Source organism: Prosopis cineraria, unplaced genomic scaffold, assembly GCF_029017545.1.
Source record: "Prosopis cineraria cultivar Desert tree isolate PC_DT_omini unplaced genomic scaffold, ASM2901754v1 PC2, whole genome shotgun sequence".
Classification (NCBI taxonomy): Eukaryota; Viridiplantae; Streptophyta; class Magnoliopsida; order Fabales; family Fabaceae; genus Prosopis; species Prosopis cineraria.
Genome location: NW_026555333.1, coordinates 17,237,176 through 17,259,172, shown reverse-complemented (window position 1 = coordinate 17,259,172; position 21,997 = coordinate 17,237,176). Strand labels below are relative to the sequence as shown.

The 21,997-nt window shown below is 33.0% G+C and overlaps 2 protein-coding genes across 5 annotated transcripts; both read left to right on the top strand.

Annotated features, from left to right (window-relative positions):
- The first annotated feature begins 1,073 nt into the window (after positions 1 to 1,073).
- LOC129301902 (cysteine-rich receptor-like protein kinase 2) lies at positions 1,074 to 5,339 on the top strand. 2 transcript variants are annotated; one of them, XM_054940533.1, is made up of 8 exons: positions 1,074 to 1,544; positions 2,333 to 2,733; positions 2,884 to 3,009; positions 3,236 to 3,363; positions 3,514 to 3,727; positions 3,987 to 4,218; positions 4,526 to 4,682; positions 4,880 to 5,339. In XM_054940533.1, the coding sequence occupies exons 1-8, from the start codon at positions 1,153 to 1,155 to the stop codon at positions 5,066 to 5,068; spliced, it is 1,839 nt and encodes a 612-aa protein (XP_054796508.1). In that variant the 5' UTR covers positions 1,074 to 1,152; the 3' UTR covers positions 5,069 to 5,339. The 2 variants fall into 2 exon arrangements, with proteins under 2 accessions (XP_054796508.1, XP_054796507.1); XM_054940532.1 differs by lacking the exon at positions 3,987 to 4,218 and having other exon boundaries at positions 4,609 to 4,682.
- Positions 5,340 to 6,239: 900 nt separating this feature from the next.
- On the top strand, positions 6,240 to 20,588 carry LOC129301901 (cysteine-rich receptor-like protein kinase 2). 3 transcript variants are annotated; one of them, XM_054940529.1, is made up of 9 exons: positions 6,248 to 6,825; positions 9,681 to 10,081; positions 10,955 to 11,080; positions 11,503 to 11,630; positions 11,711 to 11,924; positions 12,474 to 12,705; positions 13,078 to 13,234; positions 13,459 to 13,691; positions 20,227 to 20,588. In XM_054940529.1, the coding sequence occupies exons 1-8, from the start codon at positions 6,434 to 6,436 to the stop codon at positions 13,687 to 13,689; spliced, it is 1,881 nt and encodes a 626-aa protein (XP_054796504.1). In that variant the 5' UTR covers positions 6,248 to 6,433; the 3' UTR covers positions 13,690 to 13,691; positions 20,227 to 20,588. The 3 variants fall into 3 exon arrangements, with proteins under 3 accessions (XP_054796505.1, XP_054796506.1, XP_054796504.1); XM_054940530.1 differs by lacking the exons at positions 13,078 to 13,234; positions 20,227 to 20,588 and having other exon boundaries at positions 6,240 to 6,825; positions 13,459 to 13,685; XM_054940531.1 differs by lacking the exons at positions 13,078 to 13,234; positions 13,459 to 13,691; positions 20,227 to 20,588 and adding an exon at positions 12,845 to 13,004 and having other exon boundaries at positions 6,241 to 6,825.
- The last annotated feature ends 1,409 nt before the right edge of the window (positions 20,589 to 21,997 follow it).

Genomic DNA, 21,997 nt, shown 5'->3' with positions numbered 1-21,997 from the left:
TAACTGTAACAGTTCATAAATTTTAATTTAACCATGTAACATAATTTTTATAATTTTAATTATTTAAAATATTTATTTTTATATTTTAAAAAATAAAATTATAAAGACTAAAGTTATTTTAAAATTTTAAAATTAATATTTAAAATTATTAAAATTATAAAAATTAAATTATAATAAATTAAAATTTTTATATTAAGTTGCATCCCAATTAAAACTATAATGATTAAATCACAATAAGTTAAAAATTAAAGTTATTAAATTATAATTAAATTAAAATTATAAAAATTAAATAATTTATCTTTTTAAAAATTAAAGTCAATCTGAGTGCTTTTACTTTGGATGGACTCTAAATATTTAAATATTTTTAGTCCGAATTAAAAAAAAGGGAGATACAGACAATGAGACAAGTTTAGCTGTAACTTGTAAGTTACACTTTGTGATATTTAATGTATCCCAAAATGATCATCTACCACACATGAAAGTCCTGAATGGTCACATCAGTCGTTGGAGTTTGCTTCCCTGGAGGCCTCCTCTGCCTCTCCAGTGAGGCGTGGAGAGGCAGAGAAAATTTTGTGCAGTCAAAATTTAAATTTTTAATTTATATTTTTAAAATAAAAAATATACAATCAATCCGGTAATTTAAATTTAATATTAAATTTTTAATAAATTTATTATTCTGTTTAAAATATATTTAAATTATTTAAAATATATTTAAAAAATTAATTTAAATTTTTAATATTAAATTTGGATTGTTAGATTAACAAATGTATTTATTAGCAATTTAAATTTAATATTAATAATTTAAATTTAATATTAAATTTTTTTAATAAATTTATTATTCTGTTTAAAATATATTTAAATTGTTCAAAATATATTTAAAAAATTAATTTAAATTTTTAATATTAAATTTGGATTGTTAGATTAATAAATGTATTTATTAAAATTTTTTAAATTATATTTTTTATTTTAAAAATATAAATTAAAATATTAAATCAAACAAATTTTCTTTTGCCATTCCAATCTGAATGATCCAAATTTTTCTCTGCCCCAACTCCTCTGTTGTTGCGGTCCATTTCAAACACCATGACCCTCCTCTCGTTATTATCCTCATAGTGTATCTCAATGTCTTCATCTTCTTTCTCTTGATCAAACATGCTTCAACGTTCTTTTCTCCTTACCTTATTTTCCTTATTCTGGTCATGCTGTACTCTTCTTGACGGCGGCGTTTCAGACCCGCAAACTCATCTTCTCACCTTCGGATGCACACCATTTGACCAGTTCGTCATTTCCGACTTGTCCATCTTCAATGAGAACCTAAATGCAACGTTTCGAGACCTCAGAGGACAGATCAGAGACCAAAGCAAGCACTTCGGTACTGTTCAGGAAGGCAGTGGAGGAAGCCCCGTGTATACTCTTTTTCAGTGCAGAAACTACCTTTCAGTTGCTGACTGTGTCGCCTGCTTCGATGTAGCTGCCGTCCAAATCCGCAGCTGCCCCGCCGGTGCTCCTGGCGGCCATGTTGTCTACGACGGCTGCTTCCGCAGGTAACAAGATTAGTCCACCGAGTTCCACTTGTTCTTTTTCTTGCTTCTTTGTTGGGCGGAGAAATATATATATATATATATATATGATATTTGTTGCGACCTTATATTATTCTAGTTTACGCAACTTTGCGCTGTTTAGAATCTAGATTGATTGATTGTAGTTTGTAGAGTACACCCCTTGATTTTTGATTGATTCAATGATTTATAATTGTTCCTTTATTTTCGGATTATTTTGATAGGTTAATTGGATTAGCTTATTTTAAATCGCTTGCCAAAATAGGCTAAAATTAGATTTTTCAACATATCTCTCGTGTTTTAACTCCTATTCTAGAAAACTTGGAATATTACCACCATCCACTTGAATTAATCCAGATCTCATTATATGAGTCTGTTATTATCAACATTGGCCTCACGGTATGTCAAGGATGCTATTATCATTTTTTTTTAGGATTAAAAGTCATGTTTGCCCCTGAACTTTGCGTTCAGGATTTGCAGGTACCTTGAACTCAATTTTGAGTTATTTTTGTCCCTCCATATTTGAAAGAAGCTGCCTTCTCACCTTACCATTAACACGCGTAATGGTCTGTTATGTTGGTTCCACCTATTAGAGAGTACACATAATATACTACATAACCTTAAAATAATGATAGTTTGACATTAATAAGATTTAATCAATTTTCATCCAAGGATGAATAACTAGTCTTCACATATGGTTGATCCATACATATGGCGAAGTCCATATTGAACTTGGAAAACTGATACGGAGAACTTTTTGGTATATTGATCAGGTATGATGCCAGTCCTTTCTTTGACCGTCCGACGGATACTTTCAATGCTGCATTGTGTGGGAATAAAACTACAGAAGAAGCCACTGCGTTTACCTCAGCTGTGCAAAAACTGCTAATGAATCTGCAAAAAGAAACATCTACAATCCCTGGTTTTTTGGCAGCGATGAAGACGCATGTTCCTAATACTGGTCCAACTATACATACCTTTGTTCAGTGTACTGAAACTATCACACAGAGTGGGTGCCTCAATTGCTTAAATGTTGGATACAAGAATATGCAGACTTGTCTTCCCACGTCAGACGGTAGGGCTTTTGATCAAGGTTGTTTCTTAAGATACTCCACAACTTCATTCTTTCCTGATAATTACCAGATCATTGATGTCACTCCCATGGATAAACAAGGTATATAGTTCATTTCAAGATTTCAATACAACACAATTTGATTTGCCTATGAGTAATTTCAATTAAATCTCATGTTTTATGTGTGTGTGTGTGTGTGTGTCTCATGCCATTTGCTTAGCTTGATTAGATGATTTTCATGTCTTGCATCAGGTTCGATCAATAAGGGGGCCATCATTGGTGGAGCAGTTGCTGGGAGTGTAATCCTTGCTTTGATTGTCCTGGCATTTTTTCTTTGGGCCAAGCCACCAAAAAATCCTAAAAGGGTTCCAGGTGGAGGTAAACAAGTTTTGAAAAATCTTCATTCACTGCATATTAATCCTAATTGATTGGGCCTTTTAATTTATGAAGAGAGTTTGACTAACGTTTTCCTTACGAGAGACATAATTGGGGCAAGCAAGTTGAAAGTCCTGCAGTTTTATTAGGATTTGAAAATTTGAAGGATGCAGAATATAAACTTGGTAATTTCTGAAGATACTCCGACAAATGTTTTAATTCCTTACAGGAGACACAACCGGAGCAAGCAAGTTGAAAGGTCCAGTTAATTACAGTTACAAGGATTTGAAGCTTTCAACAAAAAATTTTAATGCAGATAATAAACTTGGACAAGGAGGATTTGGTACTGTATACGAGGTACGTAGCTACATATTTTGATCTGGATCATCTTCCAAAGTAGGGATGTTTTTATGTGAGTTTTATTTAGTGTTGTAAAAACTTGCATTTATTAAAGGACAAGGGGATCATATTACTTTCATGATTGAAATTCTTAATCATCATGAACAGGGAACTCTGAAGAATGGGAAAGTAGTTGCAGTCAAAAAGTTAACTTTACGCCATTCCACTAAAGTGGAGGATGAATTTGAGAGCGAAGTGAAACTTATAAGTAACGTTCATCATCGAAATCTTGTTCGACTTCTTGGATATTGCAGCAAAGACAATACAAGAATTCTTGTCTATGAATACATGAAAAATACCAGTCTTGACAAATTCTTATTTGGTAAACTCCTATCAACCTACCAAAATTTACATAATGTTCTTTAAGGATTAGCTACTTGACATCTTCATAATATTATAGCATGTGGATATCTTTTCAATTTCATATAATTGACTCTTCTAACAAACTTATTCATATGTAGTAAACATTTATTGAAGGAATTAATAAAAGTCTACATCTATTTCATCTATAAACATCTTGAGGATCACTTTTATTATAATCTCTACCTTTTGCACTTTACTATGTGTAAACATGATAACAGGTAAAATGAAAGGTTTTCTTGGTTGGGAGCAACGGTATGATATAATTTTAGGCACGGCAAGAGGTTTGGCTTATCTACACGAGAAATTCCATATTTGTATTATACATAGAGATATAAAGTCTAATAACATCCTCTTGGATGATGATTTTCAACCTAAAATTGCTGATTTTGGATTGGCAAAACTTTTATCTGAGGACAAATCTCATCTAAGCACAAAATTTGCAGGAACATTGTAAGTTGAAATAATTACATTTACCTATTTTTCTTTAACTTTTTATCGCAGCATTGTATGAAAATAAAGTATGTCTAGATCAACAGAACACTCCTATTGTATCAATAACAAGTTGTAACTTTTTTTTTTGGTCTATAAAGCATGAATGCTTGGAGAAAGAGTTCATATATCTATGGTCCACATGACATAATATTATGTTTGTTCCAGTCTTTCAGATTTTGTTGTCTTGAGATTTATAATACATATGGTTGTGTCTGTGTTATTAATATGATCGCTCATGTAATAAATACTATATATTATTTATCAGAGGATATACAGCATCAGAGTATGCATTAAATGGCCAATTATCTGAGAAGGCTGATGCCTATAGCTATGGTGTTGTAATCCTAGAAATTATCAGTGGTCGAAAAAGTGAAGAATTGAACATCAATGGTGAAGCTGAAGGTGAATTCCTCCTTCAAAAGGTAAGGAAATTAATATAAGTACTTAAAATTAATTCATTGGAGGAAGTTTTGACAGAATTTTTTTAGTAACCGAACACTATTTTTTCTTTGTTAGATAATCTAAAAATTTTGAAAATTAACCAAATTTTTTTTTTTGGCTTTTGCATTTCTATTTCGGTTATTTTATTTAACTTGTAATTAATCCCAATTATTGTTAGGCATGGAAACTGTATGAGAGAGGCAGGCATTTAGAGTTGGTGGACAATACTTTAGACCCTAATGACTGTGATATAGAAGAAGTAAAGAAAATCATAGAGATTGGTTTGCTTTGCACCCAAGCATCTCCTACAATAAGACCGACAATTTCTGAAGTTGTTGTCTTGCTCCAAAACAAGGGTTTATTTTAAAATATGAGACCCACTGTGCCTTTCTTGGTTGAAACTAATTAAATAAGGGCCCATGGAGAGGACTACACTTAGCTTCTACATCAACTTCCTCTTCGTCCATTGTTACGGCCTTGAGTTCTAGTGTCAGAAAGATATACAGTTGTGTTTGTTGGACGAATAAGAATAGACATCGAAGAAGAAAATACAAAATGACTGTTCTTTATTCCATTATTCTTCTACATTTGTTTGCAATCATACGTCAATCCTTATAGAAGTATTTGTCTATTGATAATTTCTATAGTGTAAAGAGTTTTGAGTTAACTACATTAATCTACCTTGATGTTTGGTTAATTAATATGTGACATCCTTTTTTTTGTTTTTTTTTTCAAAATCCAATTTTATTTTGAATGATGAAGTTAATTTTTCTACAAAACATGACTTTGCACCATGATGTCTATCACTATACAAACATTATAAATGGATCAATCTGGATGCATGATATGCTGCAACAACTAGGAAAGAAGTTGCAGATGTTTTGATAGTTAAGTTAGTGACGTTTACATTTTTATGCAACTATCTATTATTAAATTGGAAATCTCAAAATCTAGCTTATTAATTCCACTAATTAGGCTTCCAAAGTCCGTCCTTTGAATGTGTCCTGAACCGATGGGCCCACAGACAATTGAGAACTAGCTTGTGGGTCACGAACTTCCATAAATTGCACATGATGAATCCTTTCCATATATTGCTACTTTTATAGCAAAATAATAGTAAAATAAAACGTAAAATATAGAAAAGAGAAATTTCATCTTTTTCAATTAAGGTTGGTGTCTTAAGCCCGGACTGACCGACGGCTACCCATATAATAAAAGTGACTTAATTTAACTTGTTAACCTGTTTCGAAAATTAAATTGTTTTGAACCGTTTTGAACTAGATGATTTTGACAAACTTAAAACCCAAAATGGCTAGACCTTTTTTTACTCTTATTTTAATAATAAAATTTACTATTCAATTTAAAAATATTAATGTTAACTTTTTTTATTTTGGGATTGTTATATTAAAATTTTGAGTGCGTGATTTGTTTATTAGTATAATATGAATTACACTGTAGAAACAATTAAAAATTTATTTGCTCTAAAAGCTAAAGTAAATAAAGAAAATACATATAAAAGATGAAAGCTGAATTCCATGTTGGCGGCTGTTCTCATTGGGTAATGGTTTTGAATTTCCAATTAATCTTCCAAGTCTTCCACCAATGAATTAATAATTAGTCTTCGCAAAGCCCATCTTCTGCAAACATTAAGCTCAGCTGGACCCAAGAAGCACCACATATATGACCTCTCTTTTCTTCTTCATCTTCACTCTATCGATCTCGTCAACAAAACATGCTTCAGCCTAATTTCGTCCCTTTAATCAGGACCTTTATATTCTGGTCATGGTGGACACTTAACGGCATCGTTTCGGATCCACAGATCAATCTTGTAAACAAAGGGTGCACTCCATCCACATTACTAACCTCAACCAACTTCTCCATCATCGAGAACAGCATAAACGCAACGTTTAGTGACATCAGAGATCAGATCATTACTCAGAACAAGTACTTCGCGACGGCGCAGCAAGGCAGCGGAGAATTCCCAGTATACAGTCTTTTTCAGTGCAGAAATTACCTCTCTATTCATGACTGTGTTACCTGTTTCGATGTTGCTGCCGTGGAAATCCGCAACTGCCCCGCCGTGGCACCCGGTGGCCGTGTTGTCTACGACGGCTGCTTCCTCAGGTTCAACTCCTCTACCAGTCGTATACACTGTTCTTCTTCTTGGTATCTTTTAACTGTAGATTGTCAAGATAAGGTATTCATTGACCATTATATATCCAAAAAACATATTTATCGGCAATGTTAAGAATAAACTCTGAACTCCTTCTATTTTATCTTAATTAAATATATTTTCTTTTTATTTTTTGAAACTTATATCTAGCATGAATAGTTAGGAAAAATAAACATGCCCTTTATTTTTTTTAGTTTTCAACATTTACATCCAGCCACCGTTAATTTTTTTATTTATTTATTTCATCACTTAGTGTCTTAAGAAATCTGGGTATTACCACCTCTGCTTCAATTAATTTGAACCCCTGCTGTATGAGATTATTCTTACCAACCATGATCTCATGGGCACTTCAGGAATATTTTTGATATATTTATTTAACATGACTGCATATCTTAAGACCTAAACTTGAGATCCTAAAATAAGTTAATTCAACTCTATCAACTAGTTGAACGGTTCCACCCAACCATCAATTGTCTATTAATATTGTCTAAAAATATTTCAAATTACACAAAAAAAGTAATGCATATATATTTTATTTTTAATTTATATTTAAGATTTTTTAGTTATGTAAATGTATTTACTTAGTAATTTTAAAAAATTTAAATATATAAATTATCTAAAATAATATTCATAAAGTAATTTTAAAAAATATAATGACATATGAATTAATATAATAAATTATTTAATAATAAGATCATAACGGCAAATTAACAATTTCAAAATTTTTAACATAATTGGAAATAAGAAATTAAGTATTTTAAAATTTTTAACCGATTGGATTGAGGTGTAGGTTCTGAAAATAGAGAGGATGTATATGTAATTTTAATAAAATAGAAAGATGATAATTGTATTTTACTCCAATACTATGTTTTCTTTTTTTTTTTTTTGAGCAAAACTCCAATACTATGTTTTCAAATATAAGAGAAACTATCTTGTTTCTCTTTGTTTTTATTTATAAAAAATTATAAATTTCAAGAAACATCTATCCCATTTTTTCCAAATTGTCCCTCATAAAGTTAAGGTTCATTTTGATTAAACAAATTTATTTCATTAATTATAGAGATAATTTAGTTCATTTTTTTTATTTTATATATAATTATTACACTTAAATAACTTTCTTAAACTTTGTGAGTTGATTATTTTCTCTTATATTAAAAAAATAGATGGATTTTTATTTACAACTTGTATCCAAAATATAAGACATTTCTTATTAACTAAATTTGGTCTAAAATATAGGCCATTTTGCAAAAATAATATCAATAGTATTAGATTATTTTTCTTACAAATTCCCTTATTAGTTGTATTGTAGAGAGAGATTTTATAAGAAAAAGATTAAACATAATCAAGATAAATTAATTTTAATTGGAAGGTAATCTTAGAAAATAATGGTAATTTCTTACCTATTTAATGATACAAATCATCTTTAACTAGATTCTTGTAGTAGTAGCAGTAGTTAAAAGCGGACACAAACTCTCCCTTAGAGAATCCATACGAAAAGCGTATTATATTTTGCACTAGATGGTATGTGCATGTGTATATAATACTTCTTTCGTGTCAAATTATAATACACTTTTAGGTAAAATCTCACATACCAATAAAAATTATTAAATATACTTAGCAATTTTATTTTTTAAAATAAAAATATAAACTTTTAAAAATATTCTTCATTTAAAAACTTTAAACTTACACTTAATTAGTATTAAATAGAGAGAGAACGGAAAAGACTACTATTAAAATAAACTTATTTAATGAAATATTAATATTCTCAAAGTGTCTTATATTTTAAAATGACAAATCTCTCTCAAAAGTGTTTTATAATTGAGGACGGAGGGAGTAGTATATTATATTCTGTGTGATTTACATTAATTAAATAAAGGCAAAAGAGATACCAAAATCTTTTACCAAATTAATGGTACTATAATTAGTAATTGCACGTCTGTGGTTGGGACCTGAATCTATATAACTACATAAAATTTAGGGTACAAAAGAGATATTATTATTAACAATTTTTAATTCATTTTCATGAAAAATATTTCATTTACAGTAAAAATTATATGAAAATTATTAGTACATACAAAATCATATCTTAACTTACAATATTTTACTTGGATAATAATATAAATAAAATCAATTTCAACAAATCATCAATAGAGTTGTCAAATTTATCAATCGAATTCGTGTACAAATGGTTCAAGTAACTATTAGTAGATACTATATGAGGGGAGGCAAGTTCCCTGAAAGAGTTTTAAATAGTAAGACTTTATTAATATCAATCCATCATTAATTAATGTTCTAACACTCCTTTCCATATCATTTTGTTGCCATCTGTCTTATACAAAAAGCGTGACTAGAAATTTTCTCGCATAGCCTTGTTTTCTTATTTCACAAGGTATCCCCACAACCAGTAACCATGGGATTAATTTTCAATGAACTCTAAGCGTATTCTCTCTCAAGCAATGCTCTCAATATACACCTTCAAAAATCAAATTCCTTGAAATGAAGTTTAAGGGATCCGAACCATAACTATCTGTGCCACAACCATTTGGTTCCTCTTATAGCCTTTGATGATAGGCATTCACATTTTGAACCCATGGCCACAAACCTCAATCGCAAAAGTTCAATTTAATGGTACTACGTTCTTAACAAATTTTTCTGAAAAATAAGTATAGCATTCACAGTTCAAAAATAATATAAAAGTAACCCACAGATGAAACATTCAATTACCTCTTGTAATTTTGATTTGTAAATAGCCAAACCATATTGAACTTAGAAAAATGATATATGGTATACTTTGTGCATTGATCAGGCACGAGATCAGTGATTTCTTTGAGGAGACAACGGATTTCAATGCCGTATCGTGTGGTAATCAAACTGCAACAGAATCCACCACATTTACCTCAATTGTGCAACAAGTTCTAATGAATCTGCAAACAACGTCACCAATGAAACAAGGGTTTTTTGCAGCCACAAAAGCAGAATTGCCTGAGAATGGTTCAACTATTTATGCGTTTGCTCAATGTACTGAAACTATCACGCAGAGTGGGTGCCTCAATTGCTTGAACAGTGGGTACAACAATATGCTTACTTGTTTTCCCAATTCTGATGGCAAAGCTTATGCTTCTGGGTGCTACATGAGATACTCCAACACTTCATTCTTCCCTGATAATTACCAGACCATTGATGTCACTCCGTTGTTAGGCAAACAAGGTACGGTTAATTCATTCAAGGATTTCAATATAATATTGCGCAGCATGACAATTTGACTTGCTTATTTTGTGTATTTTGAAAAGGAAAAATTAATCTTTTTGTTCTCGAACTTTTAAGTCACTTGTAATTCAGTCCCTCAACTATGACTTGTTGTGACTCAGTTCCCCAACTATGACTTGCCTATGATTTAATCCCTTCACTTTTGAATCATTTACAAATTATTTTCTTAACTTTTGTTAATTTTTTTCATGTTAGCTTATATCTCACATCAATGAGCAAGAGAAGGGTATATTAAAATAATATATGAGCATTTTTTTATCCTTCTTATTTGATAAGAAATTTTTTTAAAAAATAAAAAATAAGGACCGAGTTATATGTGAATCAAAAGTTGAAGAACTGAGTCACAGCGAGTTATAGTTGAGAGACTGAGTTACAAGTGAGTTAAAAGTTGAAGGATTAAAAGATTAATTTTTTCTTTTGAAAACTATCCTGTTATATATTCCGTAATTTGTTGGTGAATATGACTAGACATGTAAAAATGTTTTCTTGAATGGGATGGACTTTATAGGTGTTTTTTCTTTGTTGTTTAACAAGTTTTAATAAAAACTTGATATATAAATGAGTTTAATTTTTAACAATTCAACAACGTAACACGTGAATTTTTTGGATCGGAAAGCACATGATTAACTTAATAGATCAATTATATGCATCGGTTTCATAACAAATAATCAATGTAGAATGTAAAACCTAGAAACTATGCTATTTTTAAATTTAACACAGACGGTATAATATGAATTTACATATACGCGAGCTGGTATAAATTTTACGAGGCATATTTAATGAAAATAAGTTCTCTATTTTCCTGCTTTGAAGGTTCAAGCAGCAATAAGAAAGGGGACATTATTGGTGGTGTTGTTGGAGGTGTAGCTTCTCTTTTGATCCTCTTTGCATTATTTACCTGGATTAGACGACCAAAAACCCCTAAGAAGATTCCCAGAGGTAAATGACTTGGAAAGTCTTCAAATATTATGCACTTTCAATTATAGAATTAAGAAGATACATTGGTTTTCACCTTTTGCATTGAAAAAATATAGTCTTTCATCTCTATGTAGCGATCAATTCCTAATATATAGTTCTTCTTAAAGAGATTACAGATAATATTTCTAGTCCACAATATAATGTAGGACACTTCGCCAACATGTATCCCACAAATTCAAGAAATACAATTTTGTTAAAATATAATAAATATTGATTTTTTTCTTGTTTTATCCTTATCCACAACTAACATCCATAATTTCTTACATAAAATTATTCCTCACACATATTGATCAACACAATGGAAAAATGGAAAGATATTTCTTAAAACTACAAGATGTCCTACATTTTGGTCCAATAATATTGGCTAATGTTCTGCTGAATAGGAGAGATAATTGGAGCAAGCAAGCTAGACGGCCCAGTTACTTACAGTTATGGGGATTTGAAGTCTGCAACCAGTAATTTTAGCGAAGAAAATAAACTAGGACAAGGAGGGTTTGGTGTTGTATACAAGGTAAATTTATTTCCATTTTCAGCATATTCATGTATTCAAAAAACACTTCCATCATTGAAATTCTTAACCATCATGAATAGGGTATTCTGCAAAATGGAAAAGTAGTTGCAATCAAGAAATTAAATTTTCGCCAATTCACAAAGATGGAGGAAGATTTTGAAAGTGAAGTGAAGCTGATAAGTAATGTTCATCATCTAAATCTTGTTCGACTTCTAGGTTGTTGCAGTAAAGGGCACAACAGAATTCTTGTTTATGAATACATGAAAAACAACAGTCTTGACAAATTATTATTTGGTAAGATCCTTTCAACACACAATATTTTTGTTAGTCTTGGTCTTTAAGTAGTAGTTATTATACTTATTCATAACATCATGGCGTATATATTTTTTTGTTTACTTAACCACACATGATTGACGCCCTCAACAAAAAAAAAATATTCACTTTATGATCGGTCTTATTGAAGGACTTTTGTAAACTTTTGTATCAATTTACTACTCCCTTTAGTCCAAAATATAAGCCTTTCCCCTTTGCAAATCTTGGTTTAAAATATAAGCAACCTAATACATTAAAAAGAACTTTTTCTTATTTTTCCCCTTGTATTTATTAACTTAAATTCTTGTGTAAATATATCTCTCACTCTCATCATGAAGTGATTGGTAATTGAAACTATGGGTGAAAAAGAAAAACAATGTATATTTTTATGAGAATGAGAACTTTATTTATATGTGATTTTTTTTAAAAAACTACTTATATTTTAGACCAAAGGGAGTATAATATATTGAGGATGACTTTACATAAGTGCCTTCTTTTAATCATACCCTTTCAAATAAACTTGGAAAATAGGTGAAAGAAAAGGTTCTCTCAACTGGAGGCAACGATATGATATAATTTTAGGAACGGCAAAGGGTTTGGCTTATCTTCATGAGGAATTTCATGTTTGTATCATACATAGAGATATAAAGACTAACAACATCCTCTTAGATGATAATCTACAACCTAGAATTGCTGATTTTGGGTTGGCAAGACTTTTACCTGAAGACAAATCTCATCTTAGCACAAAATTTGCAGGAACATTGTAAGTATAATATATTTGTTTAATTTTCTTAACTTCTTATATATGGTATAAATTATTGAAGATATTGCTAAAATATATGTATATGTCAATGGAACGCTCCTATTATATCTCTAATTAGTTTTGATATTTTTCCTTTCAGCCTCTATATACCGTGAATACTTCGAGGAAGAATCTGTATTGATCTGGCACATCATGCAATTAATCCTTTATGTGTCTTACATCTATTTCATATTTTTGTGGTTTACTAATTATATTGAAAAAAATATTGCTCAAATAAATAACAATTGCTTTGTTTCTTATGTTTATGTGATTATGATTGAGACATTATTAATTGTTATAATAATTCCAATTAAAATATTTTGCATTTATCAGGGGATACACAGCACCTGAGTACATAATTCATGGTCAATTATCAGAGAAGGCTGATATCTATAGTTATGGTGTTGTTGTTTTAGAAATTATTAGTGGTCGACAAAGCAAAGAATTAAATGTTGATGATGATGCTGATGGTGAATTCCTCCTTCAAAAAGTGAGAAAATACCCATGATTTTTTAAAAGGCTGTTTTTTGTTATATAATTTAGATTCAAGACTTGATCTTTAAAGTTGGATTTAACTCTTTCAATAAAGCTATTAATTAGTAATTCCTTCGAGAATCCAAAATAAATATTTAAGAAAATGTTAACCTAGGTTTTGCTCTACCCATAATATATACGCCTTCTCACTCCATTTCTCTTAAATTTTCAAATTGTTAGGCTTGGAAATTATACGAGAGAGGCATGCACCTCGAGTTGGTGGATAATACCTTGGACCCTAATGGGTATGATGCAGAAGAAGTGAAGAAAATCATGGAGATTGGTTTGCTTTGCACTCAAGCTTCTCCAGAAGCAAGGCCAATGATGTCTGAAGTAGTTGTTTTGCTCCAAAACAAGGATTTATTAGAGAATATGAAGCCCACTATGCCTATCTTGATTGAAACTAATTAAAGGTACGATGAAATACAATCCTACTTGCAATGCTTCTACATCCAATTCTACTTACTGCCTTGATTGTTCAATGGTGTCACTAGCATAAGGTTTATTTAGATAAGGAAGGAGGAAGGGGATGACGAGTAGCTTGAGGGTATTTTTGGAATAAAATGGATGGTAATGAGTATTCATATCCAAACCCTTATGAATCTTTCGTTACCATTCTTTTTTCTTTTTATAGTCTTTATTACCGTCACCATTGTTAAATATCCACGTAACCAAACACACGCTTTTAGTTGATTGTGGTTTGAAGATATGGATTGACATTGATTATATCATAGAGTTGCAATGGGATTCAATCGAATGGGTCGTAAAGTAGAGTGATAGGGGTGAGTTACTTATGTTGATGAATTGTGACTTTATCGTCATTTTGTGCCTCTTATTACTGTTATTACTTAATAGTGAGTTACTTTAAGTCCTATTTAATTCGCTGGAATTTGGAGTATGTAATTGGAAATGGATGTCAAATTTTGAACATTGTTTGTTTGGTACCATGAAATTTGAAAATTTTTCATTTCCATATCCATCAAATTTGGTAGAATTGGCTTCCATGCTACACTCTAAGGATTTCAAATTCTTTACTCCATACACCAATTTTCCCCCTCCCTCTTTGTTTAGGCTAAGGCCACAATCACAAATCAACCTTCTCAAGCTTCTTGCCTTCTCCACTCATGGCCGATGACCTTTCCCCCCGATGCTCTACCCTTCGTATCCCTTCATAGAAGGACAACCCACCTCAATGCCCATACACAGTTGTCTCCAGGTAATCACTATGGATGCTGAATGTAAGAGCTTTAAAGCTATACATCATTTTTCGAAGACAATCCATCCCTATATTCACACTCCCTTAAATATGTTTTGCTTCCTTTTCAGATCTGGGTTTTAGATCTGTTTCATTTTCATATTGTTTGAGTTAAATATGAAATGTCGCTCAAATAGGTCATGGGGCTAGTTGAGCTGAGTAATCGAAGCGTCAGGCCTAATATAATTAAAAGAAGCCGGCCTCAAAGCTCAATAAAGTCTATAACAAGTAAACATGCCAAAATCTCGTCAGTTTCAAAATTAGACCATTGGCACGAAGGCATGATCCTAAGTAATGCCGAAATCTATGCTCAAGTAATTTAGTAAAATGGGTTGGTTATCAAAATGGAGAGACCGTGCCATAAGTTTAGCAGGATTCCTAATTCTTTGGTAGAATGTGCTAGGTCCCAAAGGAAAGGCTTTTGCTATTTGACACTATAAATAGAAAGAAGAAAAACAGAGAAAGCTAGTCAACACCCAATCAAGACTCGCATATTTTACATTCTTTAGCCCTTTTCAGTTCTTAGTTTTTTTTAGTTTGTAATTTTCTGCACTTCAATAAAATTATACACTTTTTCTACCAAAGCCTTCTATCTTTTAACATCCGAGCGAACTGTGATAAGGAAACTCAGGACCCTTTTCGTTATCTATTGAGACTCAGCGTCTTTGGCACGCCTGGTATTTATTATTCAACCACGAATAATTTATGGCACGCCCGGTGGGACTTGTGTAACAAAGAATGCAAGGACATGAAAAGATAAAAGGACTAATGAAACAGGTGCTGATTCTCACAAACCAAAAGGGATCTCTACCACGTAGGATCAGAATACTTATCACCCGATACTGGAGTAGCTGAACATCATAAGCATGTAGTACCAGTGATAACAGGTAGCAATAGCACAAGACCTGGCTCAAAGTCAGGAAGTTGCCAACCTAACCTATTAATCATATCCAACGAACCTGTGGTAGAAGTGCTGTAAGGAATTCAAGACCGGATGGTAAGCAGCTGGAAGAGAACTAAAGGTTCTTTGCTGGAGCACATTAGGAGGTTCATAATCTAGTGCGGTGAGATTCCTAATTATGAGAATTTTGCTAACTTGAAGCTGAGATTGTTCACAAATACTCTCAGGGGTGTAGCGTTCACATGGTATATGTCGCTACCTCATAACTCAATCATCAGCTGGATAGAAATAGAGTAGAAGTTTCACATCTAGTTCTATAAAGCAGAGCCGGAAGTCAGCATAGCAGAACTCTATAAGCTCACACAACAGGTAGGAGAGATAGCAGATTAATGCTTCATGAGGTTCAAACATTTGAGGAGCAGGTGCCACGTGCTGCTTCTAGAAAGCGAATTTATCAAGTTAGCACAGGCAGGACTGGATATAGAGCTCCAAAAGAAATTTCAGGGGATGGAATTTTGAGATTCCTATGAACTTGAGGCCAAAGTATGGGGTTATGAGGAATTACTTAAGGAAGAGGACCATCGCCGACGGATTACAGCTATGACCTATTTTGGGGACTTGGATATAGGGTGGCAAAACTAAAGAATACTGGTAACTACATATGCTCGGCTCTAGTTAGGAAGGCTGGAGAACTGCCCAAAAGACCGAATGTAGTCCAGTACACCTTTGATACTATTAAAATAGAGGAAATTTTTGATTTCCTCCTCAAGGAAACCTTCGTCTCCCTGCCCATGGATCATAAGATTCCTTCGAAGGAAGAACAAAGAGGGAAGGAATACTGTAAGTATCATTACTCGTGGAGCCATGGTATTAAGGCATGTTGGGGATTCAAGAACATCATCTAGGACCGGATCAACAAGAGAGTTTTAAAATTCTCTAAGGAAGAATCCATGGTGGTAGACAAAGACCCATTTCCCCCATTTGCTACGGTTAACATGGTGGAGATAACCTCTGGCAAATGACGGCTCAAAAAGAGTGATGGGAAGCAGAAGGATAGGAGACCTTAGAACGTTTGGAACAGGGGTAAAGTAGCTCAAGGAAACTCTAAGACAGTATGAGACTACCTGGGGAAGCTTACAAGCTGGTCCAATAAGAATAGGTCTTCTAAATGGGACATAGGCCTAGAGGGGAAGAACATGAAAAGCTTAGATGGCTCCAAAGTAGTTTGGGACCGCTTGGGGAAAACCCAAAACGGAGACAGTCAGTAGAAATGGAAGAAAAATAGCAAATAACCCTCAGGATGGGATGTTGGCCTAAGGGGATTAGTGATAACAGAACTAGATAGATCTAAGGTGGTCTGGGACCGCCTAGGGGAACTATCTGGTAGATTTGACTTCTTTGTAAAGTACTCAGCACCCCTTAGATCAGGCGAACCATTCACGGTGACACTAATAGGCTGGGATATAGGGCTTGATGGCCTACAATTACTACCATTAACGCCATCAAGGAATAGCACAAAGCTTCCTTCAAAACCAAAAGTTGCTAAGGGCTCGGGTAGGTTTGTTACACCACTTGACAACGTGCTGCTTCTGAAATGGAGAGTTGTGAGGCACAAGAAATTCCCAACTACCTTGACAAGAACCAAGAAGCGACGTCTTCAATGAAAATGGGCTACACAGAGGTATCTTGAACAGCAAAAAACTAAGGTACAGGATAGCCCCGACATCCAATAGGAGGCTAGCAAGTTCAAAAGGAAGTCCACCGAGGATCAGGACAAAGGAAGCGAGGTCGAAAATTAAAAAAATGAGACCATCCACATTGGAGAGATACCACTCAACCTCTGTTGCGTGGTCTCATAAACATTACCTTTTCACTTTCGGTCCACCACTGGCAATACCCAAGGCTAGCAGAAGTAAGACTCCTCGAGGCTAACACAGATGGGCGTGTATCAGTACTGCCTAATGGAGCCAAGAAAAGAAGAAGAGTACGAGCCTATAAGCACACAGGCACAGAAAGAAGAGATTGCAGAGCCCGTCTATCAAATTACTTTGCAAGCAATAAAAGGAAAACTAAAGCGGGCTATCCTGGAGAAACCCAACGTAAATATGACTCAGCACTTGAAGCCTTTATACATTAGGGCACATTTCAATAGGAGACCAATGACTAGGGTCCTCGTTAACAATGGCTCGATAGTGAACATTCTGCCAGCTCACATGATGATCAAGATGGGACAAGAGGAGCATGATCTGATGCCGACTGAGGTATCAGTTGTAGGGTTCATTGGGAATGTATCTAAGGTCCTCGACATGCTACCATTATAGGTGGATGTCGGGACCAAGTTGTCACTGACGGCCTTCTTCATAATCAGTACCGTAGCACAATACCAGGCCCTCCTAGGATGGGATTGGATCCATGCCAATGAATGTGTACCCTCTTCACTGCACCAGATGTAACATCCCAAAAATTAACCTAAGGTTAATTAAGTTAATGAGTAATTTTGGAGAAATATTTAGATATAAATAATTTTAGTTAGAAGATTATTATTGGATTTAATTTAGATTAAAATCTTAAGTTATGATTTTATAGTAAATAAAAATAGCAATAATATTATTATTAAAAAAAGAAGAATAAAAAGGAACATAAAAAAAATTTAAGAGGGGGGAGGGAAGTAATATTTGCTTTTGTGTGTATTAAGGTGTAAATAGTGCAAAAAAAACATGAAATGAAGAGATGGGGCAGACAATTCGGCGTGTGTAATGTATTAACAAAAGAAAAAGAGAGAGAGAGAGAGGTGTGAATTAGTGTGGGACCCACACGAATTTTAAAAGCTAACAAAGCCTTTTTGGCTTTTCATTTCCTTCCTCTTCCTTTTCGTTCAGCGTCCGTGTACAGAGAGTGAGCGACGCTGTAGCTGTAAGAGCTAATTTAGAAGATAAAGCTCCATAATAAGATACTTCAGATGAGATTTTAAGTATTCTAAGATTAGTTAAGTATTCTAAACATTTTTTCTTAGTCGTTTTTCCCTTTGAGTTGTAGACTTTAAGATTTTAAAAAACCTAGGGTTTGAAAGAGGGATGAATTTTTGATGAGTAAATCTGATTATTGAGGTTGTTAGTAGTGTAATAAATATTCTAGAGTATTATTTTGTTGATAGAGTTGAAATTTGACGTATTTGAGTTTATCCTTAGATCCTTATGGATATATTTTTGGTTAATTCTAAAAATATAAATTGATTTGTTGATAGTTAGATGATTATTTGAGATGATAAATAAATTATTATGGCTATAAAATAATGATTCTAGGCTTGAAATCAAGTTTATAATTTTTGGGTATTTTTATGTGCGAATTTTTGGAATAAAAAGAGAAATTTTGATATTTAAAAATTATTGAATGATGTTTTGTAGCCAAACTTCAATGAAATTATTATGAAGGAGACTATTGAACTAAGTAGATAGGTTCAAATACATGAAATTAAATTTTAGAACTCAAAGGGCTAAGACTAAGGTCTTAAAAAAATAAAATAAAATAAAATAAGTACTTAGGTGTTAGAGTTTGAGTGAAAATTGTGTTAATAATATTATTGACATATTGGGATATGATCAATTGTAGATTAATTTTCTTTTGACACCAAATCTATTTTATGCATTTGTATGTTAATTAATTAATTATATTAGTGAAATAAAAGAATATATATACATATACATATACATATACATATATATATATATATATGTGTCTAAATTTTGAAATGGTTGTTTGTAATGCATGTGGCTTTGTTGAGACTCTATGACTTATGATCAAGTTAATGGTGACTTGGTGTGAGTAATGAGATTGATGGTTGATGATGATGTGTATACTCTTGGTTATAAGTTGTGGATTATGTACAGTGATGAATTGTATATGAGCATGTTGAGTTTTATATGATGCTAATATGGTTTTATGTGATAATATAAAAATTAATGCAAGAGGCATGATGGAAATATGATGATTCTTGATGTTTGTTTAGCAAGAAAGTTGATGAGCATGTGGGATAATTGTGAATTATATATATGAGTTTTTGAAATGCATTTTCTCATGAGCATTATCATATGGCAGGAGTTCACCTCAGTGAAGGAGTTAGTGGTTATGCAAAATCCATGTGGTACTTGGCTATTAACCAATAATCCTAGGGGTTATAGTCGCTACTTACCTTGTAAGGTACTATAGCATTGTTCCTATTAAGGAACTTGACCTAATTGGCCAACTTGGAGCTTTGGGTAGAGTTAGTTTTGGGTATGACACTCCATAGTGTGTGATTTAGGGGAAATCGTGTTCATAAGTGAGGAAGGTAACCCTGGCCTGATAGCCCTTCACGATATGATTAAGGCCTTGGGTAGTCTCACCACATGGACGATCCCTTCCGGTTGGTAGCCCACTGATTTCATGTCAGAGGAAATAAGGAGATTAAGGAAGAGATTGATCAAGCATATTGTTATTATCATGCCATTTGAGTGATTGATGGCTATGTTGAGAATATGATTATAATTGTAGAAATGAGAACATATAGTAATTATGTGAATAATGTATATGTAGCTATTTGTGTAAATTTTATACTTGACTTTATTCTTAAAATTATTCACATGAGTTAAATGTTAATGTGATTAACACATTATTAATGTGATTGTTTGCATGGTCACCTTGATAAATTTATTGGCCACTTACATTCATGATTAATTATCATGTATTTGTATAACTTAGATGTACTTTGGTTATTGAGTGGTTGTACTCACCCCTCTCTTTTAACATATTACAGGAGCTAGCTCATCTCAGAAGAACAGAGGAAAGAAGTATTAGACCAAGTGATAGTAATCACTTCTGTAGGCCTTTCTCTTTTTATTTTGATATGTGTATTTAGTTTATGATATTGACAATTAGGATAATACATTCTTGATCCACTTGCGTTATAGGTTTTGTGTTGGGTGAAAATGTATTTTGGGCCATTGGAAATATGGTTTGATGCTTGTGCTATATTAACAGGCTAAAATATTCGTGCAAGTGGAAATCGTTAATATCTACTTAATTTGAGAACTTGAATATTGTTATAGTCTCCCCTTATGTTTTTAATGTCTAAGGGTGAGCAGTTGATATTATTCATATGTAAATGAAAAGGAAAATTCATACATATGATGGGCTATTGATGAATAGATGATATATAGAGTATGATGACTAGGTAATAGTCATTGTGATAAATGTGATTGAGACCTTAGCCCTCCGCTGCCAGTTATGGAAGGGTTTGAGTGGCCAAATATTATGTTGTAAATATATATATATGTATTATAGAGTAAGGCATAGAGAGAAAATAAAGGGAGAAGATCTTCTCCCATGTTGATGTGTTTTCTTTATCATGCTTTCGCATATGTCTAATTGAATGATACGAGTTCTTAGAATATTTTAAAGACTTAGAATCCCTTTGTATTGAATTGTTTGTGAAAATTCATGTTAAGAATTTATTTAGGTTAATCTCTTATAGGATAATCCTTTTAGGTTAGTCCTTGATTTACTATAGTTAGTCTGATGATTAAGTCTTAATTTAAGACACCCTTTTACACTAGATGCTCCTTATATGAAAAGGAGAGGAGGTAGAAGTGGTCTGGGCTGAAGATAAGCCATTCACAGTAGCTACTGACTTCGTGGATACGAGGTATTACGACGCTAACATGGGCCCATTCACATTTCGAAAGGCTCAAAGAATCCTCTCATATAGAACAACAACGGACGCTATAGTGCCTTTAACCTCATAGAGGCACGAGCCCATCATAGAATTGATTGATGACTAAAACAAACAAAGGAAAGGTCGTAGCAGCCGCAGCCATCCAAAAGTTATAGTTACACAATATACAAGAGAAACTAGAAGACTACGGACCCAAGATCTATGGGATCAAAGTTGTATATGAAGATGAGACCCAGAAGGTAGCACAACTGTAGGAGCTAGACCCTACACCTCTGAAATTCGAAGACATAGCCCCAAAGGTCTAGGATCCATTAGAAGAAGTAAACCTCAGGCCCCCAAAAAAGCCGAGGATTACATTCATTAGCTTATTACTAGATAAAGAACAGAAGGATGCCATCAAGTTAACACTGCTGGAATTCAAGGACTACTTTGCATGGGACTATGATGAAATGCCAGGGCTGGCTAGGCAGTCGGTAAAACACAGGCTTCTTATAAAGCCAAACTATAGACCACACCAATAGCCCACCAAGAGAATATTCGTAGAAGTAGAGCGACGAGTAAAGGAGGAGATCAAACACCTCCTACGGGTCGGATTTATACGGCCCTGCAGGTATGCTCAGTGGCTCTCAAACACCTTAGTAATCAAGAAGAATGGGAAACTGCGAGTTTGCGTAGATTTCTGAAACATAAACATGGCCATACCTAAAGACGTGTATGTAATGCCTATTGCAGACAAGTTAATAGATGCTGGGATTGGAAATGCTTTATTATCATTTATGGATTACTTCCCCGGATATAATCAAATATTTATCACAAAAGAAGACATTCACAAGACCGCTTTCAGGTGTCTAGG

What these genes read in the sequence shown, in the direction of transcription:
- LOC129301902 (XM_054940533.1), top strand. Translation starts at nt 1,153, where the DNA reads ATGCTTCAACGTTCTTTTCTCCTTACCTTATTTTCCTTATTCTGGTCA. An exon ending in GATTTGGTACTGTATACGAG is followed by an intron (nt 3,364 to 3,513) that starts GTACGTAGCTAC and finishes CATCATGAACAG; the next exon opens with GGAACTCTGAAGAATGGGAA. An exon ending in GTGAATTCCTCCTTCAAAAG is followed by an intron (nt 4,683 to 4,879) that starts GTAAGGAAATTA and finishes AATTATTGTTAG; the next exon opens with GCATGGAAACTGTATGAGAG.
- LOC129301901 (XM_054940529.1), top strand. Translation starts at nt 6,434, where the DNA reads ATGCTTCAGCCTAATTTCGTCCCTTTAATCAGGACCTTTATATTCTGG. An exon ending in ACAAAATTTGCAGGAACATT is followed by an intron (nt 12,706 to 13,077) that starts GTAAGTATAATA and finishes TGCATTTATCAG; the next exon opens with GGGATACACAGCACCTGAGT. An exon ending in GTGAATTCCTCCTTCAAAAA is followed by an intron (nt 13,235 to 13,458) that starts GTGAGAAAATAC and finishes TCAAATTGTTAG; the next exon opens with GCTTGGAAATTATACGAGAG.